The sequence below is a fragment of the Schistocerca piceifrons genome, chromosome 4 (assembly GCF_021461385.2).
Source record: "Schistocerca piceifrons isolate TAMUIC-IGC-003096 chromosome 4, iqSchPice1.1, whole genome shotgun sequence".
NCBI lineage: Eukaryota > Metazoa > Arthropoda > Insecta > Orthoptera > Acrididae > Schistocerca > Schistocerca piceifrons.
The window spans coordinates 699,107,136-699,131,600 of record NC_060141.1 but is presented as its reverse complement, the minus strand read 5'-3'; the positions used below and the strand labels follow the sequence as shown (position 1 = coordinate 699,131,600).

At 43.1% G+C, this 24,465-nt stretch overlaps 1 protein-coding gene across 1 annotated transcript in view; it reads right to left on the bottom strand.

Annotated features, from left to right (window-relative positions):
* Positions 1 to 831: 831 nt before the first annotated feature.
* Positions 832 to 24,465, bottom strand: part of LOC124796117 (hemicentin-2-like) — a 790,202-nt gene continuing 766,568 nt past the window's right edge. Inside the window, exons 15-16 of the mRNA XM_047260206.1 lie at positions 22,240 to 22,325; positions 832 to 4,337 (exon numbers count right to left, since the gene is read on the bottom strand). Coding sequence (XP_047116162.1) covers positions 3,942 to 4,337; positions 22,240 to 22,325 — 482 coding nt within the window. The 3' untranslated portion in view covers positions 832 to 3,941. The remainder of the gene's footprint in view (positions 4,338 to 22,239; positions 22,326 to 24,465) is intronic.

Sequence of the window (24,465 nt, the reverse complement as noted above, 5' to 3'; positions counted from 1 at the left end):
GCAGCTCTTAGACAGTGGGAAAATACACATAAAGGTCCCGCTTACTGCATCAACACAAATATATTAGATGTATGATTACATCATTTCTATCCATACCATACAACCTCGCGTCGATAAGGGTTATTACTCCGACAGGTCTATTTACTAACCAACTTAATTCGCTTTAATTGTTGCTCCTTTTGAAGAAAACTGAATGTGAAGAATACCGAATATTAAGGACAGGAACGTGAAACGCTTATATTAATAACGAAAAGTTATTGTTTCAGTATTAATAACGAAAATTTACTGTTACAAGAGAGAAAAAATCTATTTCAAGTAAGATAACTATTATTACACTCACTTAAATTAATGTGGACGTTTTGTCTACTATCACTTTGCTAATTTTTTCTGTTTACTTTCGTAATAACATGAAGTCTTGCGTCTCAACGTGTTCTTCAATGGTATGAGGAACTGAATTACTAGTCGTCTGCTCACATCTCTTTCCGTTTTGGAAAATACTTGCAAAGGGCCTGATAGGTGGATACAGAACCAACAAATCTTTATTTTTTCTCCGGTTCACTACAGTTGACGAATCTTTCATATATTACTATGTGCCAAAGTTGGTCTCCTTTGTTGATCTGTATGCTCATTTGTGATAATGATTCCTCACACATAAGCAGACAACGATTATCAGTACAATAATATCTTATTTCTTTACATCAATTTTATTGACAAAAATACAACTTTCAAACGTTTATAAAACACTTTACATTTATTTACATCATATATTATTTTAACCATATCAATAAAAGATGAAAATATTTACAAAACGTACAATTTGAGTGAGTCATTCTTCTTTATATATGATCTTTACTTCAGGTAGTTTCACAACATAAAAACTGATACTTCTCTTTCAGTTTACACATATTACGTCTCTATAGTAATACAGTGAACATTAATTGTTTTTGCTCGTTGAATAATGGCATAACCAGTCTAGAAAACTGTTTGACGGTGAAAATAGATCACGGACGAATAGAAATAAAGACATTAAGAGGAAATGAATTATTAGTTCAAAACAAATAATTTACTTTTAAAGGAAGAACGTAGATTTCGCAAACAACAACTGATACTTCGTCCCAAGAGAATTCTCCAAATCTTCTGTCACCGATTTTCTTCCATACTGGTTTGCATAAATTTTCTAGCACAAAGACATAGATTGCTGAATGTTAACATAGATTTATAAACACCAACAGCTGTGCCTTCATTCACACAGAATTAAACAATATCACATACATTTGTCTCACGAAACACAGTTAACAATGTTCATGATCCTTACACTTTGCAATTTTTCAAACATATGTTCCGTCCGTTAAATAGGCCTTGCAGTGAATATTACCGTATTGACTGCTCACATTTCCACAAAATATCAAAATTATTCTAATAAAAGGAATATTTCGAGGCATTTTAAAAGAGCGAAGTAAGCTCTCTTCTTGTTCTTACAGAGTGTTGGCTCAGGTAAGATGTCAGGGAGCTCGAATATTCAGAAAAGATATTTTTAAAGAAAAGGATTTTCTGTTGTTGTTGCAGGATATGATTTGCTGGGAATTACTTGGCCATGATGGTGTCTTAATATTTTTGTTGATTCATTATGAAATAGCTTCGGCTTTTTTATGTTTTCCAGTCTCCAGGAAAAAAATACTCTAAACGGGACAACAAAATTCGATAGGCAATCATAAACATAACGTTGATTAACAATTTCGAATTTTGATATTAGTTTCATCTCTTGGGGAGAAACTTTGAACTATGTTACGTAAGTATCAACAGCGACTGCGCCGCATCTGGAAGTCTTTAGAAACTGTCTTGAAGCATGTAATGGGAACTAACGAGAGCAGAACGTTCATAACTTGGATTTTCGAGTATTTCAGTATTGTTTATATCTTTAACAGTAGGCTAACTGCAAACTCCAGGTTTTTAGTCAGTGACTTCTAGCTTTATTGAAATTTATGTTCATTACGAGTATTATCATCTGAAGTAAGGAACTGAAATTTGACATCACATTAAGCGAGAATTGAGAATTTTTGGGTAGCGTATATATTTGTTACACCATATCCCCACACCACTTTGTGTTCCTTGCCTGAGAACCGGGGGCTTGTATTGCGCTGCATCATCCCGCCAAACATCTATTCAAGTACACTACACACTTTTCCATGCAAAATCTATCACTGTAGCCTACACTACAGTCAAATATAGTTTCCAGTCCATCCTGTTCCTTCCTAACGTCAAACCCACCAATTCCTGAGGACTACATCTCATCATCATTTTCTCGTAACGCAAAAATTGCTCGCTTTCTTCATATTAAATCCTCTATAGCACTAGTTGTGCATCAGAACCCCATACCAACAAAAATTACTAGTGGCATTCTCACTGAAGAGCCTTTATAAACCACGTGTCAGTATCTCTTGAAGTATTTTATTATCAGTTTCCTGTCTCCATCGAACCTATATTTTACAACCTTTTGAAGCAGACCAAGTTTGACTTTGACTGTATGCTTTAACAATTTTAATTGCAGTTTATACGTTACGGTTATTTTCAAGTGGAAAACTTGATACTACACAGGGGGCAATCGTTTAAACATTCTATGACATACGTAAACGTTTCACGCCATTATCACCACAATGCGATCACTGTGATCAGCTCCACCCACATATGTAGCAGCACTCTAGTGTATTGTCGTGTAGCCATTAATATTATTGCTGCAAGTGACAGAGTTTGAGCAGGCAGTTGATATCCAGCAAACCGACGAAGGCCTACTTTTCAGTGCACGTTAATACTGTAACAGCAACCGACACCTGCTGTCCACGCCAACACTGCCCGTAGCAGTTTGTAGTATTAATGATTACAGAGCAATAAACTGGCTTACTGAGGCGTCTGTAGATGTAGTTGGAATGCTGGCTGATTCCAGTTTTTAAGCTTTGCTGCTCATGGGATGAAATGTTTAAGTTTGGTACAGGATGTACGAAGCTTTGGGCACAAAATTTCCGGTTGTGGTGAATGAAGTAAATCTGGCAGTCAAGGCAGAACAGGAAACGGTCCCTCAAATCTACATATCTGTGAAACACGCTCAAGAAATAAATTTCAGATGACTGTCTGGTGAGCTGATTCCTATCCATAACCAACTGCCCACAAAGAGAAGAAACTGCAACGAAGGAAAAAAAGCATATGACTCCAACAAGTAATTTCCTGGAAACTGGCATGTATGTGTAGAGGTATAAGTTGCAACTTCGTGTTACTGATTACTGATTAGTTACAGACTAAACGGGAATTTAGTTTATCAGTAATAAGCAAAACGATCTCATAGGGGACGTGAAGTTTTTATGGATTAATTATTGGTACATGAACTTTAGCCAATGCCGCTGCAAACATATCCTCTTGTTTTATGATATTACGGTGGAAGAACGTCCTGTCATCATCTGAGCGATGCAGTGTGAGAGTATTGGTACTGGCTCAGAAGGCGACTAGTAGTTCCACTGCCCAGATATCAGAAAAGTAGAAAAATTAATTACGGCCGCATTCACGGAATTTCTGTGGTCATTTAGTGAACGTTAATAAACTGAGAAGGTACGCTTACTGGCTTTGATTTCACGTCATAAGACCTCGCGGTGGGAAGACCTCCACTATTGACCGGAGTGCTAGATATTCACGTCGGCCGAAATGCAAACAACCTAGGAAGACATGTATAAGGAAAATAAGCATGCATCAGAACAAGATACTTCTCTCCAGACACGTGTTACAACAGACGGTAATATAGGCCAGCCTCAGACAGATCGCCCAACGGTCCCCAACACCACGACGTCGAGCACCTGTTGGCCAAAGGTTTCCAGTGCAAGAAGCTGCTTCTTCGGGGCTCCCCCACACCGACGTACACCGTGCACCGCGAGTGCCAAGCGAGCAGGTCGCAGCCGTCATACGCAGCTCTCGGGGCCGGGGATGGAGTCCGAGATGAGGTGGTCCTTGCGCAGCGTGCCGTTGGACGCGCGGTTAATGGTGGTCGGGACGAACGGCGGTGTCGTGGTCGCCGTCGTCGCTACGGGAGACGTGGAGGGCGCCGTGGACGCCGGCGACAGCGCCCCGGCCGGCAGCGTCGCGACGCCGCCCCCGGCGGACGACGACGACGGAGACGACGAAGATGCGGTGGCGGCGGCGGCGGCGGCGGCAGCGGCAGCTGGAGCCCCGGGAGGCGGTCGGATGCGTGCTGGCAGCGGGGGCGGCGTCCGCGCCGGGCTCGGCGGGTACACGGGGGGCGGCTGCTGGTACGCTGGTGGCGAGTGCTGGGGGCGGCTGGCTGCGGGGCGCTCAGTCTGTGGAAGAATCTCTTATCAAACACATCTCCTAAGGCAGTAGAAACTAATAGTAGAAACAAATCAGAACATTTTCTTTCAAGCTACTAGAGCAGAGGTTCCCACCCTTGGGGTAATTACCCCCTGAGGAGCAAAATGAAATTATCTAAGGGGTAAAAACAAAAGAATTCGATTGTGTCACGTTTACGAAACCACATTATTCTTTCAAAGATCATTATTATTATCACTATTTTGTAAGACATTAATACTGGTTACTAAGTTACCAGTCCTTTTTTTTTTCAAAGACAAACATTAACCCACTACCCTTTTTGTTTGATATTGATGATTATGAAGCTACTGGATGAACGTCTTCTATTCACATAGTCCACTATTTAAGCAGAAGCTTTTTATTGTGTGCCATTAGAGTATAATATCACATATGCTTTAATATGTCATCAAAATCCCTCCTCTGCTCTGTAGGCGGTTCCCACAATGGACCACAGATTTGTATTGTACTGTATGTATGTTGACCGGGGAACTAGAAACGACGGAGTGGCTCCGTCCCCGCCGCAGCCGCAGTGGTCCACAACCCCACGACGACTACCGCAGTCCACTTCACCCCTCCGTCGCCCCACACCGAACCAAGGGTTTTGTGCCGTTCGGCCCCCGGTGGACCCCTTAGGGAACGTCTCACACCAGACAAGTGTTACCCCTATGTTTGCGTGGTAGACTGATGGTGGTGTTCGCGTACGTGGAGAACTTGTTTGCGCAGCAATCGCCGACATAGTGGAACTGAGGCGGAATAAGGGGAACCAGCCCGCATTCGCCAAGGCAGACGGAAAACCGACTAAAAAACATCCACAGGCTGGCCGCTTCACCGGACCTCGACACAAATCCTATGGGCGGATTCGTGCCGGGGACCAGACGCTCCATCCCGCCCGGAAAGCCGAGCATTAGACCGTACGGCCAACCGGGCGGGTGGACAACAGATTGCTTCATTATTCTTTTAGAAACAGATAATTCATCCAGCCGACGGCACGACGGAACAGTAGCTGCTTAATATTTACTAAACTGCTGCAGGGTCTTAAAGTGTTATTATTATTAGTAGTAGGTGTCAGACATAAAGCTTTGGCAGCCAAGGTCTTCCAATTTCTACCAGTTCAGAAGTAGGTAATCCAGTAATGAAGTAATTTACAAAGAGTAAGTTTAACACACGTACTTTAATTCGTTTGCTTTTAATTGAGGGTTTAGAGTCTAAGTAAAGCAAGGGTCGCTAGTGACGGAAGTGGTGCAGAGGAAGTATATTTTGTAACAAGTGTCTAACTTCAATGTGGACAGTTAGCTTTCTTTTCTGAAGATGAGCTATAGATAGCACTCGCGGTACACTGCTAAGTGTTTCATCATTCTATAAATGATGGCAGAAATAAGCACAATCATTAGTTCATTATATAATAAAACATTTATGAAAACTATCTTTCGTCATTTTAGAAAAAAGTGTGATCAAATAGATTTTTTCATTGTATAAATTAGTAAGACACTGATGTTAATAACGTTAGTCGCAGGAGGGCATTAGGTAATATCTCATTGCACTCAGGGGCAAGGGCCTCAAAATGGTTGGGAAACACTGTACTAGAGCTTACAGAGGTTCTGAAATCATAACAGATCACATTTTTTGCTTAGTTCAGAAATTAGGAGATGAGAGAAAACGAAACCAAAATGTAACAATAAAGACGTGTATAAAATATAACTTGTACAAGCACAGTGATAGGAACATATGTAAGCCGGCCGGTGTGGCCGAGCGGTTCTAGGTGCTTCAGTCTGGAGCCGCTCGACCGCTACAGTCGCAGGTTCGAATCCTGCCTCGGGCATGGATGTGTGTCATGTCCTTAGGTTAGTTAGGTTTAAGTAGTTCTAAATTCTAGGGGACTGATGACCTCAGATGTTAAGTCCCATAGTGCTCAGAGCCATTTGAACCATTTGAAGAAACATATGTATCAAATAAAATTACAAGGCTGTCCAGCTAACGCTAGAACAGAAGCTGATACAAACGAAGAATGAGAAAGTACACTGAGGCGATAAAAGTCGTGATATACCTATTAATTTCGTGTCGGATCTGTGGTGTCACCGCAAGGCATCAGACACGCTAGGTTGTGGGCTTGAAATCGGCCGCGGTTCGTCAGTACACATCGGACCCGCGAGTCGCCACTGTCGACGCTAGCAGACTGTGTGCCGTTACTCGGCTGGTCTTACGACACAAGCTAGCGCACAGGCTAGTTCTACAGCCGACTTTAATAGGAATTGTTCACTTGTTGTAGCTTCAGAGATCTCGTAACCTTCAGCTAAGTCAATAGCTACGACCTAGCAAGGCGCTACATACAGTTTATGCATTGACAATTGATCTATATGTGTGAAGCAATCGCAATTGTAAAGAAGTATTCGCACTTCATTCTAATGCTGCTCTTGTAAACATTATTGTACAAAGTCAAGATTGACGTTCACCGCTGATGCTGAATCAAGGCTAAGTATTTAACTGTATTCCTGTCTACTAACTTTCTAATCACCTAAGATGTTCCAGATACATCCCGTCAAGTATAGTTCGTTGATCCTTACGTCAGGCTACGTCATCAAAGCGTGCAATTAATGGCCACACTTCGTGATCAGACTAAGAGTCAAACTGCGTAACTCAGCCGGGTCTCCCTTTTTTCATGAGGCCCATAGTTCCGCCTCATACGTAACAGGATCTCCTTTTGCCTGGCGTAGTGTAGCAGTTCCATGGCATTGACTCAACAAGTGTTGCAAGTAGCCTACAGAAATACTGATCCTTGGTGCCTCTGTAGCCGTTCATAATTGCGACAGCATTGCCGGTGCTAGATTTTCTGCACGAAATGACATCTCAATCGTACCCCCTAAACGTTCCATGGGATTCATGTCGGGCGTTCGGTCGTCACATCATTCGCTTGAACTGCCCAGAATGTTATTCAAACCAGTCGCCAACAGCTGTGCCCCAGCGATAAGATGCACTGTCACCATTATAATTGCAATCGTTGTTTGCCAAAATTAAGTACATAAATGGCTGCAAATGGTCTTCAAGTAGCCGAACATAACCGTTTCCACGTAATGATCCATGTAAACAGAGACTACACCTTTATGGAGACACCAACATCATAATAAGTGCCTTGTTGACAACTTGGGTCAATGACTTTGTGAGGTCTGTGCCACGCGCGGACCCTACCATCAGTGTGTTACCAACTCAAATCGGGACTCATCTGACGAAGTCAGCGGTTTCCGGTAGTCTAGGGTCCAACCGATATGGTTACGAGCCCTGGCGAGGCGTTGCAGATGATGTTAACAAATGCACTTGCGTAGGTCCTCTCCTTCTATAGCCCATTAGCTCCAAATTTCGCCGCAATCTCCTGACAGATATGTACGTCGTATGATCAACATTTATTTTATGGTTATTTCACGCAGTGTTCAAATGTGTGTGAATTCCTAAGGACCAAACAGCTGAGGTCATGGTTACCTCGACTTTTAATCGAACCTGCTACGGGAGGGACCGCGCAATCCGTGACATGGCGCCTTAAACCGCACGGCTTTAGGCGGTGTAGCTGTTCTGTCAGCACTGGTAACTCTACGCAGATGCTGCTGCTGTCAGCCGTGATGTGAAGGCCATCGGCCACTGTGTTGTCAGTGGTCACACGTAATGCCTGAAATTTGGTATTCTCTGAGCCTATGGATCTAGGAATACTGGATTCCGTAACAGTTTCCTAAATGGAAGGTCCAATGAGTGTAGCTCCAACCATTATTCTGCGTTCAATGTCTGTTAATGTCAGCCGTGCGGCCATAATCATGTCGGAAACCTTCTCATATCAATCAACTGAGTGCAAATGACACCATCAACGAACTGCCCTTTTGAAGTTTGTGCACGCGAAACTACTGCCATCAGTATCCATGGTGGTCCACTGATCGTGGTTGGACCAAATATCTCACGAAATAAACGTCAAACGAAAAAACTACAAACAACGAAACTCGTCTAGCTTGAAGGGGGAAACCAGATGGTGCTATGGTTGTCCCGCTACATGGAGCTGCCATAAGTCAAATGGATATCAGCTGCGTTTATTTTACATAGAAACCCCCCTTTTTAATAACATATTCGTGTAGTACGTAAAGAAATATGAGTGTTTTTGTTGGACCACTTTTTTCACTTTGTGATAGATGGCGCTGTAATAGTCACAAACATATGGCTCACAATCTTAGACGAACTGTTGGAAACATGTAGGTGTTCAAATTAAAATACGGAACGTAGGTACGTTTGAACATCTTATTTCGGGTGTTCCAATGTGATACATGTAAGTTTGTGAACTTATCTTTTCTGAGAACGCATGCTGTTACAGCGTGATTACCTCTAAATACCACATTAATGCAATAAATGCTCAAAATGATGTCCGTCAACCTCAATGCATTTGGCAGTACGTGTAACGACATTCCTCTCAACAGCGAGTAGTTCGCCTTCCGTAATGTTCGCACATGCATTGACAAGGCGCTGACGCATGTTGTCAGGAGTTGTCGGTGGATCACGATAGCAAATATCATTCAACTTTCTCCACAGAAACAAATCCGGTGACGTCAAATTCTGTGAACGTGCGGGCCATGGTATGGTGCTTCGATAACCAATCCACCTGTCATGAAATATGCTATTCAATACCGCTCCAACCGCACGCAAGCTATGTGCCGGACATCCATCGTGTTGGTAGAACATCGCCATTCTTTCATGCAGTGAATCATCTTGTAGTAACATCGGTAGAACATTATGTAGAAAATCAGCATACATTGCACCATTTAAAGTGTCATCGATAAAATGGGGGCCAATTGTCCTTCCTCCCATAAGTCCGCACCATACATTAACCCGCCAATGTCGCTGATGTTCCACTTGTTGCAGCCATCGTGGGTCTTCCGTTGCACAGTAGTGCATATTATGCCGGTTTACTTTACCGCTGTTGGTGAATGACTCTTCGTCGCTAAATAGATCGCGTGGAAAAAATCTGTCATCGTCCCGTAATTTCTGTTCTGCCCAGTGCCAGAACTGGACGCGACGTTCAAAGTCGTCGCCATGCAACTCCTGGTGCATAGAAATATGATACGGTTGCAATCGATGTTGATGTAACATTCTCAACACCGACGTTTTTGAGAGTAACGATTGTCGCGTAATTTGTCTGCTAATGATGTGCGGATTAGCCGCGACAGCAGCTAAAACACCTACTTGGGCATCATAATTTGTTGCAGGTCGTGGTCGACGTTTCACACTTGGCTGAACTCTTCCTGTTTCCTTAAATAACGTAAATATCCGGCGAATGGTCCGGACACTTACATGTTGTCGTCCAGGATGCCGAGCAGTATACATAGCACACTCCCGTTGGGCATTTTGATCACAATAGCCATACGTCAACACGATATCAACGTTTTCGGCAATTGGTAAACGGTCGATTTTAACACGGGTAATGTATCACGAAGGAAATACCATCTCACTGGCGGAATGTTACGTGATGCCATGTACTTATACGTCTGTGACTATTACAGCGCCGTCTATCACAAAGGGGAAAAAGTGGTCCAACCAAAACATTCATATTTCTTTACGTACTACACGAATATGTAATAAAAATGGGGGTTCCTATTTAAGAAAAAGGAAAATGGTATGCGTTTGACCTATGGCAGCGCCATCTAGCGGGACAACCATAGTGCCATCTGGTTTCCCCCTTCAAGCTAGGCGAGTTTCATTCTTTGTAATTTTCTCGTTTGATGCCTATTTCGTGAGATATTTGGCCCGGTCACTATCAATGGACCACCCTGTATATGCATATCGCTGACCAATGACTTTTGTTACCTCATTGTACTATTACATATGAGAAGAATGCGGTAAGTGAAAAAAGATTAAAATTCGAAAAAGATAATGTCATAAGGACATGGAATAAAGACAATGCGGAAGTAATAAAAGAAAATGAAAACGTACTTTCTAATAAATGCACCAGAAAATATGAAGAATGTAAAACGTAGAAGAATCACAGAAAAGCTTGTAATAGAACAGTTCATCAACAAGCCTGCGAAGTTCATATAAGCAATATCTGAGATAATATTCACGCCCTACAATTAATAGCTGAAAAGTATTAAAACGCATTGACCCAAGGGAAAAGTCGCATTATCTTTAATTATAATTGTTGCTAAAGCACGGGAAACTACTCAGAATACTATAGTTTAGTGAGATCAAAAATGTAGAAGATAACATTGATAGAGAATTAAACAGAGTGAACTCAGTAACACTATCAAAGTTAAGACAGGTAATATGAGAATTAAGAACCGGAAAAGTTTGTGGTCTACACCCAAAGAGTGTATTGTGAAAATATGGAGAAATGATTTAAACTGCCATTCTTGCAAATTAAAAAATGAATTTTGGAGGTAGTGCGACATACCATCTGCATGACGTACAACTGCAATAATATCTCTGTTAATTGAAAACGATACAGAGTGATTAGCGTTCTCAATTCCAACTACAATGAATGCAATAATATAATTAATAATCGGCCTAGAGTAACAACCAATCTAATGTTGGAGAAAGAACGACTCAGGAGAGCCTCTTTATACACACGTACATATTCAGTCTAAAAAAATAACGCGAAGCATCGATAGTTCGATTTGGGATTTCATATTTCATGTACCACCTCATAAGGTAGCGTAGCCACTTGTCTGGTTTCTAATGGCTTCGGTAGGAGATAAATTATTTCGAATTGTCTCCGTAGTGATCAATGAAGCCTCATAGGTGACTAGTCAACGAACGTGATTTGAAGATTCCAGCTGAGTGAAAAATAGGATTTCGAGAGTTTTGCCTGACGTCATTTGTATGACTGTGACACCTCAAGCGAGCTGAAGAATTGTTAGAACCAGTCGCATGTTTTTAACAGCAATGGGGCTATTCTAGAGGGAGTGTCGGATGTTGGAAAAAGGATCTAGTTACAGGAGTCCTAATTACACGCGTTATGTGAGTAATACAAGAAAAATGAGGCACTTGGCAATGGCTACATAGCTTCATGACCGAAAATAGAAAAAGAAAGTTCCATATTTTTTGGCGGTATATAACGAAAGAAATTTAACCTATTACGGAATTTAATTTTGTCTGGTAACGCCACTGCCATTAACACGAACACTTGTGCTCCTAAACAGCCGTGTCTTGGCAGGCGGTCGTGTCGAGATATTTTGAAGGATCATGTTAAATGTAAGAGGCTGGTTAAGGTGACGGCTCACGCTACCAACCAGGCAGTTGTTGAAAGTAAGGTTATATAATAGGTCGCAAGGAAACAGTTGAGTCACGAACCGTCAGACGTATGGAAACAGCCGTTTGTACCGGTACAACGAAACACGTGAATCGGAGCAATGTTATATTAACGTTTTATTGCTCGTGTCGTAGCAGATCGATACAGCATCTTATCACTTATTTAGTGGCAGCAAACAATGTGAGATTTCTTCCAGTGCAGTATCAAAGTGAGGAGAGTTTTCCCCAAGAACTTTGTTTCTACTGTTGTCGTAAGAATGATATTTAAATTCCAAATTTGCGCATATATAAAATTTCCTTCTCGACGGTATATATTTCAATATCAAGATCGAAAAATACATTCTAAATTTTAATGACGGATCAGTGTTTTAGACTTCTAATTGCATCATTTATCCACTAATTATCCATCAAGGATGTGCGTTGGCGAAAGATAATTCAAGACAGTTTTATTTACTTTTTATCCGTAATCTAAATGATGTGGAGATCTTTATAATAAACAGAAACACACATTCCACAGTTGCAGAATTTTCGTTAATTCTGCTAGGTATCTAGCTCAATAGTATATATGGAAATTTTAGTCACGTAGGAATGGAAAGAAAATTAATTTTAATCGCTCCGCTATGTCAGTCTATGAGCTCGAACGTAATAATGGAAGATTTTTGTGCCCAGACATTTGTCCCCAGCGGACTTCTAATCAGTGACTTCAGTCTGACTCTGTTATTTTACAACACATCGAAATTACGTTTGGATAATTCTTGTTTGTCTACAATCCTACTTTTCGTCAATCACTAGTTGCAGCTACAGAGATGAAGTCTGTAGACGTCATAGATGCTGCCCCTGTCCCGCGCCTGCCACAGTCTTTGCCAGAGCTACATCAGGGAATCGCAGATGCGATTGATTCAGTAACTACCAGTAGCTGCCGATATATCGTTCAAGAATTAGGAGGACCATTAATATCATCTCGACGTGACTCCATGAGCACGTATCAAGCGCCTGGAAAAAAGAAAAACTTTCAGAGGTACTCTTTTAAAGGAAATGGTATGAAGCGAGTAAGTTGTACCATTTCTTTTGTCTGATTTTTTTTTTAAAGAAATGTATGGTTCGTTTGTGCTCAGCCGAAATGTTCATGATGGGAAAAACAGACAAAGTAGAGGTCGTAGTGAATAATCATATTGCGTTGTTTTTATCTTCCCTGAATTCGAAGGCGCTAGCTTTGAACGTTTGTATTGCTTTGCTGATGCCCGATTTCTCTTCTCTTGTCGTCTTCGGCAAGAAAGAAAAATAGGAAACCACTTCCTCTAGTTCAGCTGACTAAAGCATGTATACACGCAAACAGATAGAACTAGGCACTAACGAAATTTGTTCTCAGGGTATGAAGAACTCTGAATATCTTAGAAGTTGTTGTATCTAATATATCAGTGGTTTCCCAGGTCGCTAATCCTGCTTTTGTCTTAGAATTTACTTCAGTGACGGTAGCTCAGGAGTCCTTTTCCGAGCAGGATAAACAAGCCAGTTAAAATGAACAAACAGAGGGGAAGCAATAAGTGGGGTTACGGATGTTATACTTCACGGTAGTCGTTCCTTCGTGAATGATACGAAAGGAAAGAAACGTTTAGGAGTAAGTGACATATCGTACGACTCTACTAGCAGTATGTCTTCCAGACTGAAGAAGTAGTTGTGGATACGGATGCGAATGTAGACTTAAATGTAGGTATGAAAATAGGGACCAATTTAAAAAACTACACAAATGAAAACAGTATTACATTTTCGAATAATGTTTAGATTATCCAATTCAGCAATGTATATCTTATTAGATGCAGTCGAATGAAAGCGAGACAGTTAGAAAAGAAGTAAGTAAACTTCTTACTATTTTAAAAGGAATCACCATAACTGTTAAAACATTTATTCTACTATGAGACAAGACGGTCATTGTTGTTGTTGTGGTCTTCAATCCTGAGACTGGTTTGATGAAGCTCTCCATGCTACTCTATCCTGTGGAAGCTTCTTCATCTCCCAGTACCTACTGGAACCTACATCCTTTTGAATCTGCTTAGTGTATTCATCTCTTGGCCTCCCTCAACGATTTTTACCTTCCACGCTGCCCTCCAATACTAAATTGGTGATCCCTCTTGATGCCTCAGAACATGACCCAATCCTATTCAATACCTCCTCATTAGTTATGTGATCTACCCACCTAATCTTCACCATTCTTCTGTAGCACCACATTTCGAAAGTTTCTATTCTCTTCTTGTCCAAACTATTTATCGTCCACGTTTCACTTCCATACATGGCCACACTCCATACAAATACTTTCAGAAATGACTTCCTGACACTTAAATCTATATTCGATGTTAACAAATGTCTCTTCTTCCGAAACGCTTTCCTTGCCATTGCTATTCTAAATTTTATATCCTCTCTACTTCGACCATCATCAGTTATTTTGCTCCTCAAATAGCAAAACTCCTTAACTACTTTAAGTGTCTCGTTTCCTAATCTAATACCCTCAGCATCACCCGACTTAATTCGACTACATTCCATTATCCTCGTTTTGCTTCTGTTGATATTCATCTTATATCGTCCTTTCAAAACACTATCCATTTCGTTCAACTGATCTTCCAAGTCCTTTGCTGTCTCTGACAGAATTACAATGTCATCGGCAAATCTCATAGTTTTTATTACTTCTCCATGGATTTTAATACCAACTCCGAATTTTTCTTTTGTTTCCTTCATTGCTTGCTCAATATAAAGATTGAATAACATCGGGGAGAGGCTACAACCCTGTCTTACTCCCTTCCCAACCACTGCTTCCCTTTCATGTCCCTCGACCCTTATAACTGCCATCTGGTTTCTGTGGAAATTGTAAATAGCTTTGCACTCACTGTATTTTACCCCTGCCACCTTCAGAATTTGAAAGAGAGTATTCCAGTCAACGTTGTCAAACACTTGCTGTAAGTCTACAAATGCAAGGAACGTAGGTTTGCCTTTCCTTAATCTAGCTTCTAAGATAAGTCAGAGGGTCAGTATTGCCTCACGTGTTCCAATATTTCTACGGAATCCAAACTGATCTTCCCCGAGGTCGGCTTCTACTAGTTTTTCCATTCGTCTGTAAAGAATTCGCGTTAGTATTGTGCAGCTGTGGCTTATTAAACTGATTGTTCGGTAATTGTCACATCTGTCAACACCTGCTTTCTTTGGTATGTCGCCTGTCTCATACCTCTTGCTCACCAGATGGTAGAGTTTCGTCAGGACTGGCTCTCCCAAGGCCGCCAATAGTTCTAATGGAATGTTGTTTACTCCCGGGGCCTTGTTTCGACTCAGGTCTTTCAGTGCTCTGTCAAACTCTTCACGCAGTATCATATCTCCTGTTTCATCTTCATCTACATACTCTTCCATTTCCATAATATTGTCCTCAAGTACATCACCCTTGTATAGACCCTCTATATACTCCTTCCACCTTTCTGCTTTCCCTTCTTTGCTTAGAACTGGGTTTCCATCTGAGTTCTTGATATTCATACAAGTGGTTCTCTTTTCTCCAAAGGTCTCTTTAATTTTCCTGTAGGCAGTATCTATCTTACCGCTAGTGAGATAAGCCTCTACACCCTTACATTTGTCCTCTAGCCATCCCTGCTTAGCCATTTTGCACTTCCTGTCAATCTCATTTTTGAGACGTTAGTATTCCTTTTTGCCTGCTTCATTAACTGCATTTTTATATTTTCTCCTTTCATCAATTACATTCAGTTATGTTATCCATTTTCGTTAGACAGTATCGCAGCTGTTTTCGTAAATTACAGTGCAGGAATTACTGCAACTAACATGTGGAAGGTTGCAGTATTTCTTACGGTGGAATAAGACGGTCATTGCCTTTGTGTAACTTGTTAGCAGTTACTTACAGAAACACTATCCAGGCATGCTCCTCTTCCTCCGAAATACATCGACGACCACGAATATCTTTCGTCAGGGCTCCAAAAATATCGAAACCGCAAGGGGAGAGATTGGCGCTGTATGGAGAAGATTTAGGGGTTTCTCAGTGAGACTTCTGCGGCTAACTTGAAACAACGTTGAGAAAACGTGGTCTAGCATTACCCTCCCAAGAATGATGACAACCTTCAACATTTCTAGGCGTTTGGATTTGATGGGTCGCTTCAATTCGTGGAAAGTGTCTACGAAACACAGTGCGGTAATTTTGGCGCCTTGTTCGGAAAATTCAATGAGCAGCGTGCCCTTAAAGTCAGGATTTCACAGAGCTGGTGTGCGGGATAATGCCCGCCCACATGTTGCGAAGCCATAACGCTTACTCCATACAATCCCGATCTCTCCCGACACAGTTTCCACATTTTTGAGCCCTGAAGAAAGACATATGACGCTGTCGATTTCCTTCGGACGAAGAGGAGCACGCCAAGGTAAAATTATGTTTCCGTTGGCAACGTTTTACAATGAAGGCACTAACCGTCTTGTGTCGCAGCGGGGACAAATTAATAAACAGTTATGGCGATTTCTTTGGAAATAACAAGAATTTCACTTACTGTTTTTCGCCTGTTTAGTTTTCATTTAACTGACCCTTATACACCGCCAAAAAGAAGTGTTACAGTGTTGGTACTCCCTTTTAAATGCTTCCAATTCACTCAAGCTGTATTGCCCCCTCAGTGCGTATGGTGTTTATGAAACAATTAAACGTTTACAGATCAATACCACAAGCCCTCTGAGGTACCAGGTATCGACCCGTACCGGATCACTCATATAGGTACGTGGTGTAGCCTCCACAGGCGGCAATAGACGTACTGACGCTGGCATCCAGTCCATAGTACAGATGGCGAATGGTGTGCTGGGTTACGTTATTCCACGCCTACTCGACCTGTACACGTTGTTCCCTAAGGGTTGCCTAGTCACACTGGCCATCTCTCGTTCTCTATCATCGCCCATGTGCTACACTGGAAACAAGTCTGGAGATTGTGCTGGCCAGGGAAGCTGATGCACATCTTGCGAAGCACGTTAAGTTTCACAGACAGTGTGCGAACGTACATTATCCTGTTGGAACAACACATCACCTCCCTCTTGCAAGAACAGCAAAAGAACGGGCCTAACAACATTCGACATGTCTCGATCGCTGGTTAGTGTCCCTTCCAGAAACACCAAAGGTGAATGCAAGTTGTAGCTTACCACAGCCCAGAACATAACGCCAGGTGTAACTCTTCAGGCTTTCCCGGCTAGATCTTGACATGTGGAATAATCGGGTCTACTGCCGGATATTTGTGTCGCTCTGGCACAATATTTCGCCCACGTAACTCGTTGCAATCTTCAGGTGCTACCTGAGACTGCTGTATTGGAGGATCTTGTCCAGTATTTACGCCCAGGGGGCGCTGGGTGCTCTCTTTGCCATCCACGCCCGCCTGGCGCTGCTTGTAAGATGTCTCTTGCCCGGTGCTTCCTCGGACGTCGCGCCCGACTTGGTCGCCATCTGTTGCAGCTCTCTGAGGCCCGTCCTGTGTCGGGAGTTCCATTCGCGGTCCGCGCCCGCCTGGTGCTGCTCCTGAGGTTTCCGCCCTTCCCTGGTACTCCCGCGGACGTCCGAGGAAGCACTGGGGAAGAGACAACACCTTACAAGTAGCACCAGGCGGGCGCGGACGGCAAAGAGAACACCCAGCGCCCTCTGGACATAAATACTGGACAAGATCCTCCAACACGGCAGTATCAGGTAGCACCTGAAGAAGGCAACGAGTTACGTGGCCGAAATATTGTGCCAGAGCGACACAAACATCCGGCAGTAGACCCAATTATTCCACATGTCATAACGCCAGGTGTTGGGCCAGTGTGTCTTGGACAGAAGCACCCTACGAGACAGGGCTCACCAGGTCTACGTCGTACGCCTTAACGACCATCATTTGCGTGCAGGCAGAATTCGCTTTCATCGCCGAAAGCTACTCCATTTTCCAAGTGATTATCTGATGGCACCAGTCAAACCGAGCACGTCTATGCGGTGGCGTGATTGGAAGATGGGCTAGAGGTGTGCGTGCCCGTAGTCGCACTGCTAATAACCGGATCACAACAGTTCTTGTTGACACGTCCAGGCCTTCAAGCTCTCTTATTTGTGCTGCGGTTGCTGTATGATCTGCCACTACTACCCTTACAATACGACGGTCCTTGCGGGCGTCTCTGTTGCTTTGACGCTCAGAACTTCGTCTGCGGGTGTGAGCCATTCCACGAGACTACTGATACTATGAGGGTAATCCCAAAAGTAAGGTCTCCTATTTTTTTATGAGTACATAGACCTGTTTCCTTCTAAAATGGGTTACATCAGTTTACAGCTTGAACATTTAGCTATTTTTCTGCATAATCACCATTTCTGTCGATGCATTTTTGTAGACACTGTGGCAGTTTGGCTCTAAATGGTTCAAATGGCTCTGAGCACTATGCGACTTAACTTCTAAGGTCATCAGTCGCCTAGAACTTAGAACTAATTAAACCTAACTAACCTAAGGACATCACACACATTCATGCCCGAGGCAGGATTCGAACCTGTGACCGTAGCGGTCACGCGGTTCCAGACTGAAGCGCCTTTAACCGCACGGCCACACCGGCCGGCCTGTGGCAGTTTGTGTATGCTCATGTCACACCAGCTCGCCGCCATGCTGTTCCGAAAGTAACGAACCTCTTCTTTCACCTCGTCGTCGGAGCTGAATCGCTTTCTGGCCAAATAGTCTTTTAACTAAGGGAACAAGTGATAGTCACTAGGTGCCAACTCATCAGTATAGAGTGGGTGGGTGACTATGTTCCACTGAAACTGTTGTAGGAGAGAAACGGTTTACCGAACGATGTGTGGGCAAGCGTTGTCGAGGAGAATGTGTACGCCCTTGCTCAACATTCCTTTTCTCTGGTTCTGAATTGCCCGTTTGAGTTTTTTCAGATTCTCACAGTACCTGTCACCGTTAACTGTGGCCCCAGTAGGCATAAAGTCGACCAATAATACCCCTTTCCGATCCCAAAAAAGGTTGTCATGACTTTATCGGCAGACTGTGTTTGTTTGAATTTCCGCGGCTTTCGCGAAGAAGGATGCCGCCACTGGCGTGATTGTTGCTTGGTCTCAGGTGTAAAGTGGTATGCCCAGGTTTCGTCACCCGTGACGATTGAATCAAGAAAGTTGTCCTGTTCAGCTGCAAGGCGGTAAAGAAATGCGCGGGAAGCGTCAACTCGTTGCCGCGTGTGGTTCTCAGTCAGCATGCGTGGCTCCCACCTTGCACACACCTTCCGGTAGTTCAATGTTTCCGTTAAAATTCTGTGAGCGGTGCTTCGGGAAACCTCAGGAACCAACGTGCAGAAATCATCCAGGGTGATCCGCCGATCATCACGCATGCTTTGCTCAACCTTCAACACTGTCTCCACAGAAATCGATGCTCTCCCCGCAGCTTTGTTCGTCGTGAATTTCGGTCCGACCAGCTGCAAACTCTCTACACCTCTTACGAACATTTTTGATATCCGTGCATGACTCACCATACACTTCCGTTAATTGGTAATGGATTTCAATCGGCGCAGTGCCCTTTGCGTTGAAAACCGAATAACTGCGCGCAATACGCACTTGGCGGTAACATCCAACAGGAGCTCCATTCTCAATGGCTGCCAAGCCAAGACAGCGCCTCAGCCCGGCGTGCGCATGTTTACACACTGCGCGTGGAGCACTCTTCATAACAGTGTGACCAACTGTCACACAAACAGAGTTCTGTACACATAAAGAAAAAAAGGAGATCTTACTTTCGAGATTAACCTCGTATCGTCGTTGCACAACTCACGCAACACGTCCAACTTGTGTGGCAGTTCTCCAAACGGACCATCCCGCCACTCGGAAGGACACTATTTGACCACTTTGAGGCTCGATCAGGTGGCTGTAGGAAGCATGGGTGAGTCTCAGTGGTACCGTACCCTACTTGCTTCACATGATTCACCATACTGAGTTTTCTAGCTGTGAGCATTCCCTATTAAAAGATAGACAAAGATGGCGCTTGCTAGCTATGCTAGTACGCTACCTGTTAGTAGATGACGGTGAAACCATTATCAGTACATCTACTATGCCCCAGGTGCCGTTATCGACTCAAAATCAACGTTGTGTATCAAGCTGTACTAATTTTTTATGCGACAGTGTATGCTGTTCGATCGTTTCAAAAGATTTTTCTTCGAAACAAAGTTCTTCCTCAACTGTGTGCTGGGAATGTACCACCTATAGTCCATCGCCTTACGCTGATTTCCGAGGGAAAGAAAACTAAGACATATATTTCTTTTTTCTTTTCCGTTGCTGGTAAAAGCATAATAATTGTGAGAAGTTTGTAATGGTACAAGTCATGGTTTAGAAACGTTCGTGATAGTTCATTCTTATCATTCTCAAATTCTCGGAGGGATTCGAGGCGAGAACTACAGTAATGAAAGTGAAATGGGCGGTCTAATCTTGGAGATAAGACGGAGGCACGCCAGGCGGTCGTTCCCCGGCGCCGCTATCTGGAATGAAACATTTAGGAGAGGCGCGGCCGACAGGAAATCGAAGCGTCCAGGGACGGACGCGATGTTGACCCGCCATCAATAGTTGAAGCGCTGGGCGCAGTGCGTGCGCCCGTCTCTGGGCCCCGCGAGGTGCAAACCTTGAGCGTGTCACGTCCCGCAGGGCTTCCCGAAATGTCGCGGGCCGGGATTGCGCCAACTCGCCCACTGTCTGCTGTCTGACTGGATTTGTGTAGTGCCAACTGCGAAGTACGGAGGAGGTGGTGTTACGGTGTGGTGGTGTTTTTCGTAATCAGAGTGTAGAAAATCCAAGAATATGTAAATATTTTACAACACTGTGTACTGTGTACGGAAGAGGAACAGTTCGCGGAAAGTGCACCATGTCATAAAGAAGCAGCATCTGTGTGGCAATGGTTTTTGGACAAGAACACTGCTGACATGGACTGACCTGCCCAAAATCCCAACCTGAACCAGCTGGAATATCCTCAGGTCAGAACCTCGGTTCCAATGTCCCTAATCACCTTCTCTGATTTCGCATTCTGAGGAAAAATAAGCAGGCATGCCTCCACAGACATTCAGAAACCTGATTGAAAGTGTTCACTGCAGAATTAAAACCGTTACAAAGGCGAAGGTGGACGCACTCCATATCAGGGGTCTCCAAACTTTTTAGTCCGCAGGCCACATTGACTCCTCCACGAAGTCAGAAGGGCCAAGATCTACCTAGTGGGATTAAAGCACCCTAGCACTCCACGATCACCGTAATGTAAGGTTAAAGGAAAGATGAAATCGCAAAAATCCAAGGTTGTGGGAATAGCTAGCAGTGAAACGAACTACGATTTTTATTTAATTACATAATTTTGATTGGTGGACGTACCTGACCGAAATTCTGGCGTATTTTACTCTGGCGAATTCCACCGACAAAAAAGTATGTCATTGCACATTCTTCACGAAAGCGTCCTGCAAAGTTAACGAAATCTCAAAATCATTGTTAGCAACGCTTTTACTGCAAGACGTAACAGAGGTAGGGTATGTCAACGCATTGTTATTTCAAGCGGCGCACAAATAAGTTTAGTTACGCAGTCTTGTAGCGAGTATAAGAGCCAATGTCGCGGTGTATTGGTCGGGATAGGCCTCGAAACTCAATTGTTTGCAGTGTAGGTTCCACCTCAAATATTTGGTGGGCCGGATACCGGGGATGTCCGGCAAGCTAACGTGGGCCGGTTTGCCGGCTCTCGCGGACCGCTTTCGGCCCGCGGGCCGTAGTTTGGAGACCCCTGCTCCATATCAACGGCCAGTAACAAATATCCGCAAGCTTTTCATCAGGTTCTGTGTAAGGAGACTGTTGGCAGTTCTGAAGTAAGAAATAGGATTAACCAAATGAAAATGTAAATTTATTCATCTAGGATGAAGTTGTCAAAGGACATCGGAAAAAAGTTCACATCACCTTATAAAACTTTTTTGACTTTTCCCACACGTGTCCGCAAGGTGACCCTTGCCTGGAAATGAAGCGCAGGAAACTAATCAGAAAATTGCTTAAAAACGATGTTGGAACCAAGCGGCTCCAATTGAAGTGCAGGTACTCACAGCGGTTCTGCGTCGGCTGCAGGTATCATATGGCAGTGAAACGTGATAGATACGCTAATGTGTTAATGCCGAACTGATTTAGGCTGGGAAAAAAAATTGTTCAAATTTTGGCCACCGCAAGAAAGCCGTATAGAAATGTGGCAAACGTAATAGATTACAAAAGAACATGAGCAGAAAAGGTCAAACAAGCGAGAAAGGTGTAAAATTAATTTGTTCAATACGAGCACCGGAGACGTCGACAAGATGCTATACAGCACCAGATTTACATTTGGTGGCCACACCTGGAACTAATTTTTTTTTCAGCGGAAATCGGTTTGGCATTAACGCATTAAGAGAGACCAAGTTTCGGTGTCATACGATAATGGCGGCTCATACTGGATCTTTGTGAGTAGCTGCACTTTAATTGTAACCACTCGGTAGATAGCGATCCCACGAGAGGATTCTCTCAGCGAATCTCACCAAGAGAGCCAATACTGACATTTTTTCGTGATTATCTGATGCGCCCTTCATAAGCTGGAAATCAGAGTGGTGGGTACTTACAATGGCTTCCGAATCTGGCGGGTTGCTGTGCCGCAAGCTCGGGTCCTGTCTACGAGACGCCGCGTCTGCCAGTACCGAATCCGCAGCTGAAACAGAGGAAGACACTCTTTGCTCTCAAGTAGTACTGTCAGCATAGTACGCCTCACTCCTGATCTAACCATAGATAGTGGAACTGGAAGTGCTGTCTGCAAAAGTGTAGGTGTTCTGCATTTAACATGCAACGAGGCCGAGAGGCTATTGTCGTTTTATGGTGCCAAGAAACATCTCCGATGACATTCGCAACATCTCTCTGCCTCTCTCTCTCTCTCTCTCTCTCTCTTTTACACATACACACACACACACACACACACACACACACACACACACAGTCACACGCACACACACTTACACAAACACATTCTCTCTCATAGGTAAGTGCAAGGGCAAACGGAAGGTGAACACTGAAGCACACAAAAGAAAAAGAGTTGTGCACCCAAAGACACACTATTTTTCGCTATAAGGAGGAGGAGGATATTAGTGTTTAACGTCCCGTCGACAACGAGTTCATTAGAGACGGAGCGCAAGCTCGGGTTAGGAAAGGATGGGGAAGGAAATCGGCCGTGCCCTTTCAAAGGAACCATCCCGCATTTGCCTGAAGCGATTTAGGGAAATCACGGAAAACCTAAATCAGGATGGCCGGAGACGGGAGTGAACCGTCGTCCTCCCGAATGCGAGTCCAGTTTCTCTATAAGTATGATTACTGTAATTACCAGACAATACTTCAACCGCACAGCCAAACTTTCCATTTGATAATCGTTTTATTTTATCTTTTTATTCATTTCTTTTTTACGAATATCGCCATTTATGAAACAAATCATTTTGTGGACGATAGTTATTGTTTAGTAGGTGCAAGGGTGCAAGGAAGGACGAGATAAGGCTGCCTATTCTATGGATATTTGTAGTTTCTGAACCGATTCGGAAGAGATGGAGGACCTTACGTCTACCGAAAGGTAGTTAGAATACGGATATAGGAGTCCATTCATTACTCTCAGTAACGATACGAAGGTCATAACTAAAACAGTTGCATAGTCGTCTATGAACGTGTAATTTTTATTTCTATTTTCCAAAACACTTCCAGACCCTCAAATTGTATTAATTCCATACTCTCTCTCCTTCCTACATATCAACTCTGCCCCCCCCCCCCCAATAAGAATCTTTTTCCAGTTTCCCCTATTACTCACACTCTGAAGTCATCTGGAACTTCTACGGATGTGCTATGTTTCTCGTCAACAGGTCCATCTCTCACCTCTGATACACATACAGGTTACGCAGTAAAGAGGGACCGATTTCGCTAAACTGTGACAGAAAATGTGGTGAATATCATGACGTACATAAAAATTATAACTGCTGAATGTAGACACAATTTTTTTCTTTCAAATGGAACTATATATTTCTTCTGTAGGATTGGAAAGAGCTCTGAGTGCATTTCTAATTACGTAAGCTGTGTGGAACCTGATGAAATAATGACAAGATGGTAACGCCAAAAAATACTGTCTCTTCACACGAGAAAGTCGTTCGTACTCTGCCGAATGCAAGCAAACTCGTAACTCATGTACGGTTGATGAATTTTTGATTATCACTCTTATAAAAGAGCTCAAGAAAACATAGATTCATGCTGTAAAGTAATTTCAGATGGTCAATACTGCAGGATAAATTTCATCTGGTTCGAACTGTACAACATTTCTGGTCTTCGCGGGTAATCAATGCATCTTTGTAGACTTCATCTTTCATCTTATCTACAGGTGAAAATCAATATTAAGTTTTGTGTGTTTACAAGTCATTTCGTGTCCCTAAATGTTCGATGAAGAGATCTCCAAATATTCTGTTAAGAAAATCGGCAGCTGTATATGAAGAATAGAAAGAACAAAAAGAAATTTAATGCCACAAAGATTGCCTCGTGTTCATTCGATAGTCTTCCAATAACAGCAGCACTATAGCTGTCAGGAATCGTAGATACTTGTGGGGGTGGATTTTCAGGAATCGCATCGCTGGCTAGTAACAAGTTTGCAGACAGAGGGCCCTGTGCATTCACTTACTGAAGTTCCATAAATTTTGAACTGACAGGTACTACAAATCGCAATGATTGGTTTATCCAGTGTGGATAAATAGTGCTTCATCCGTAAAAAGTGTCTTGCTTGAAACTGTTGCGATACTTCCAAGCAGAAACCATTCAGAGAACTGTAACTA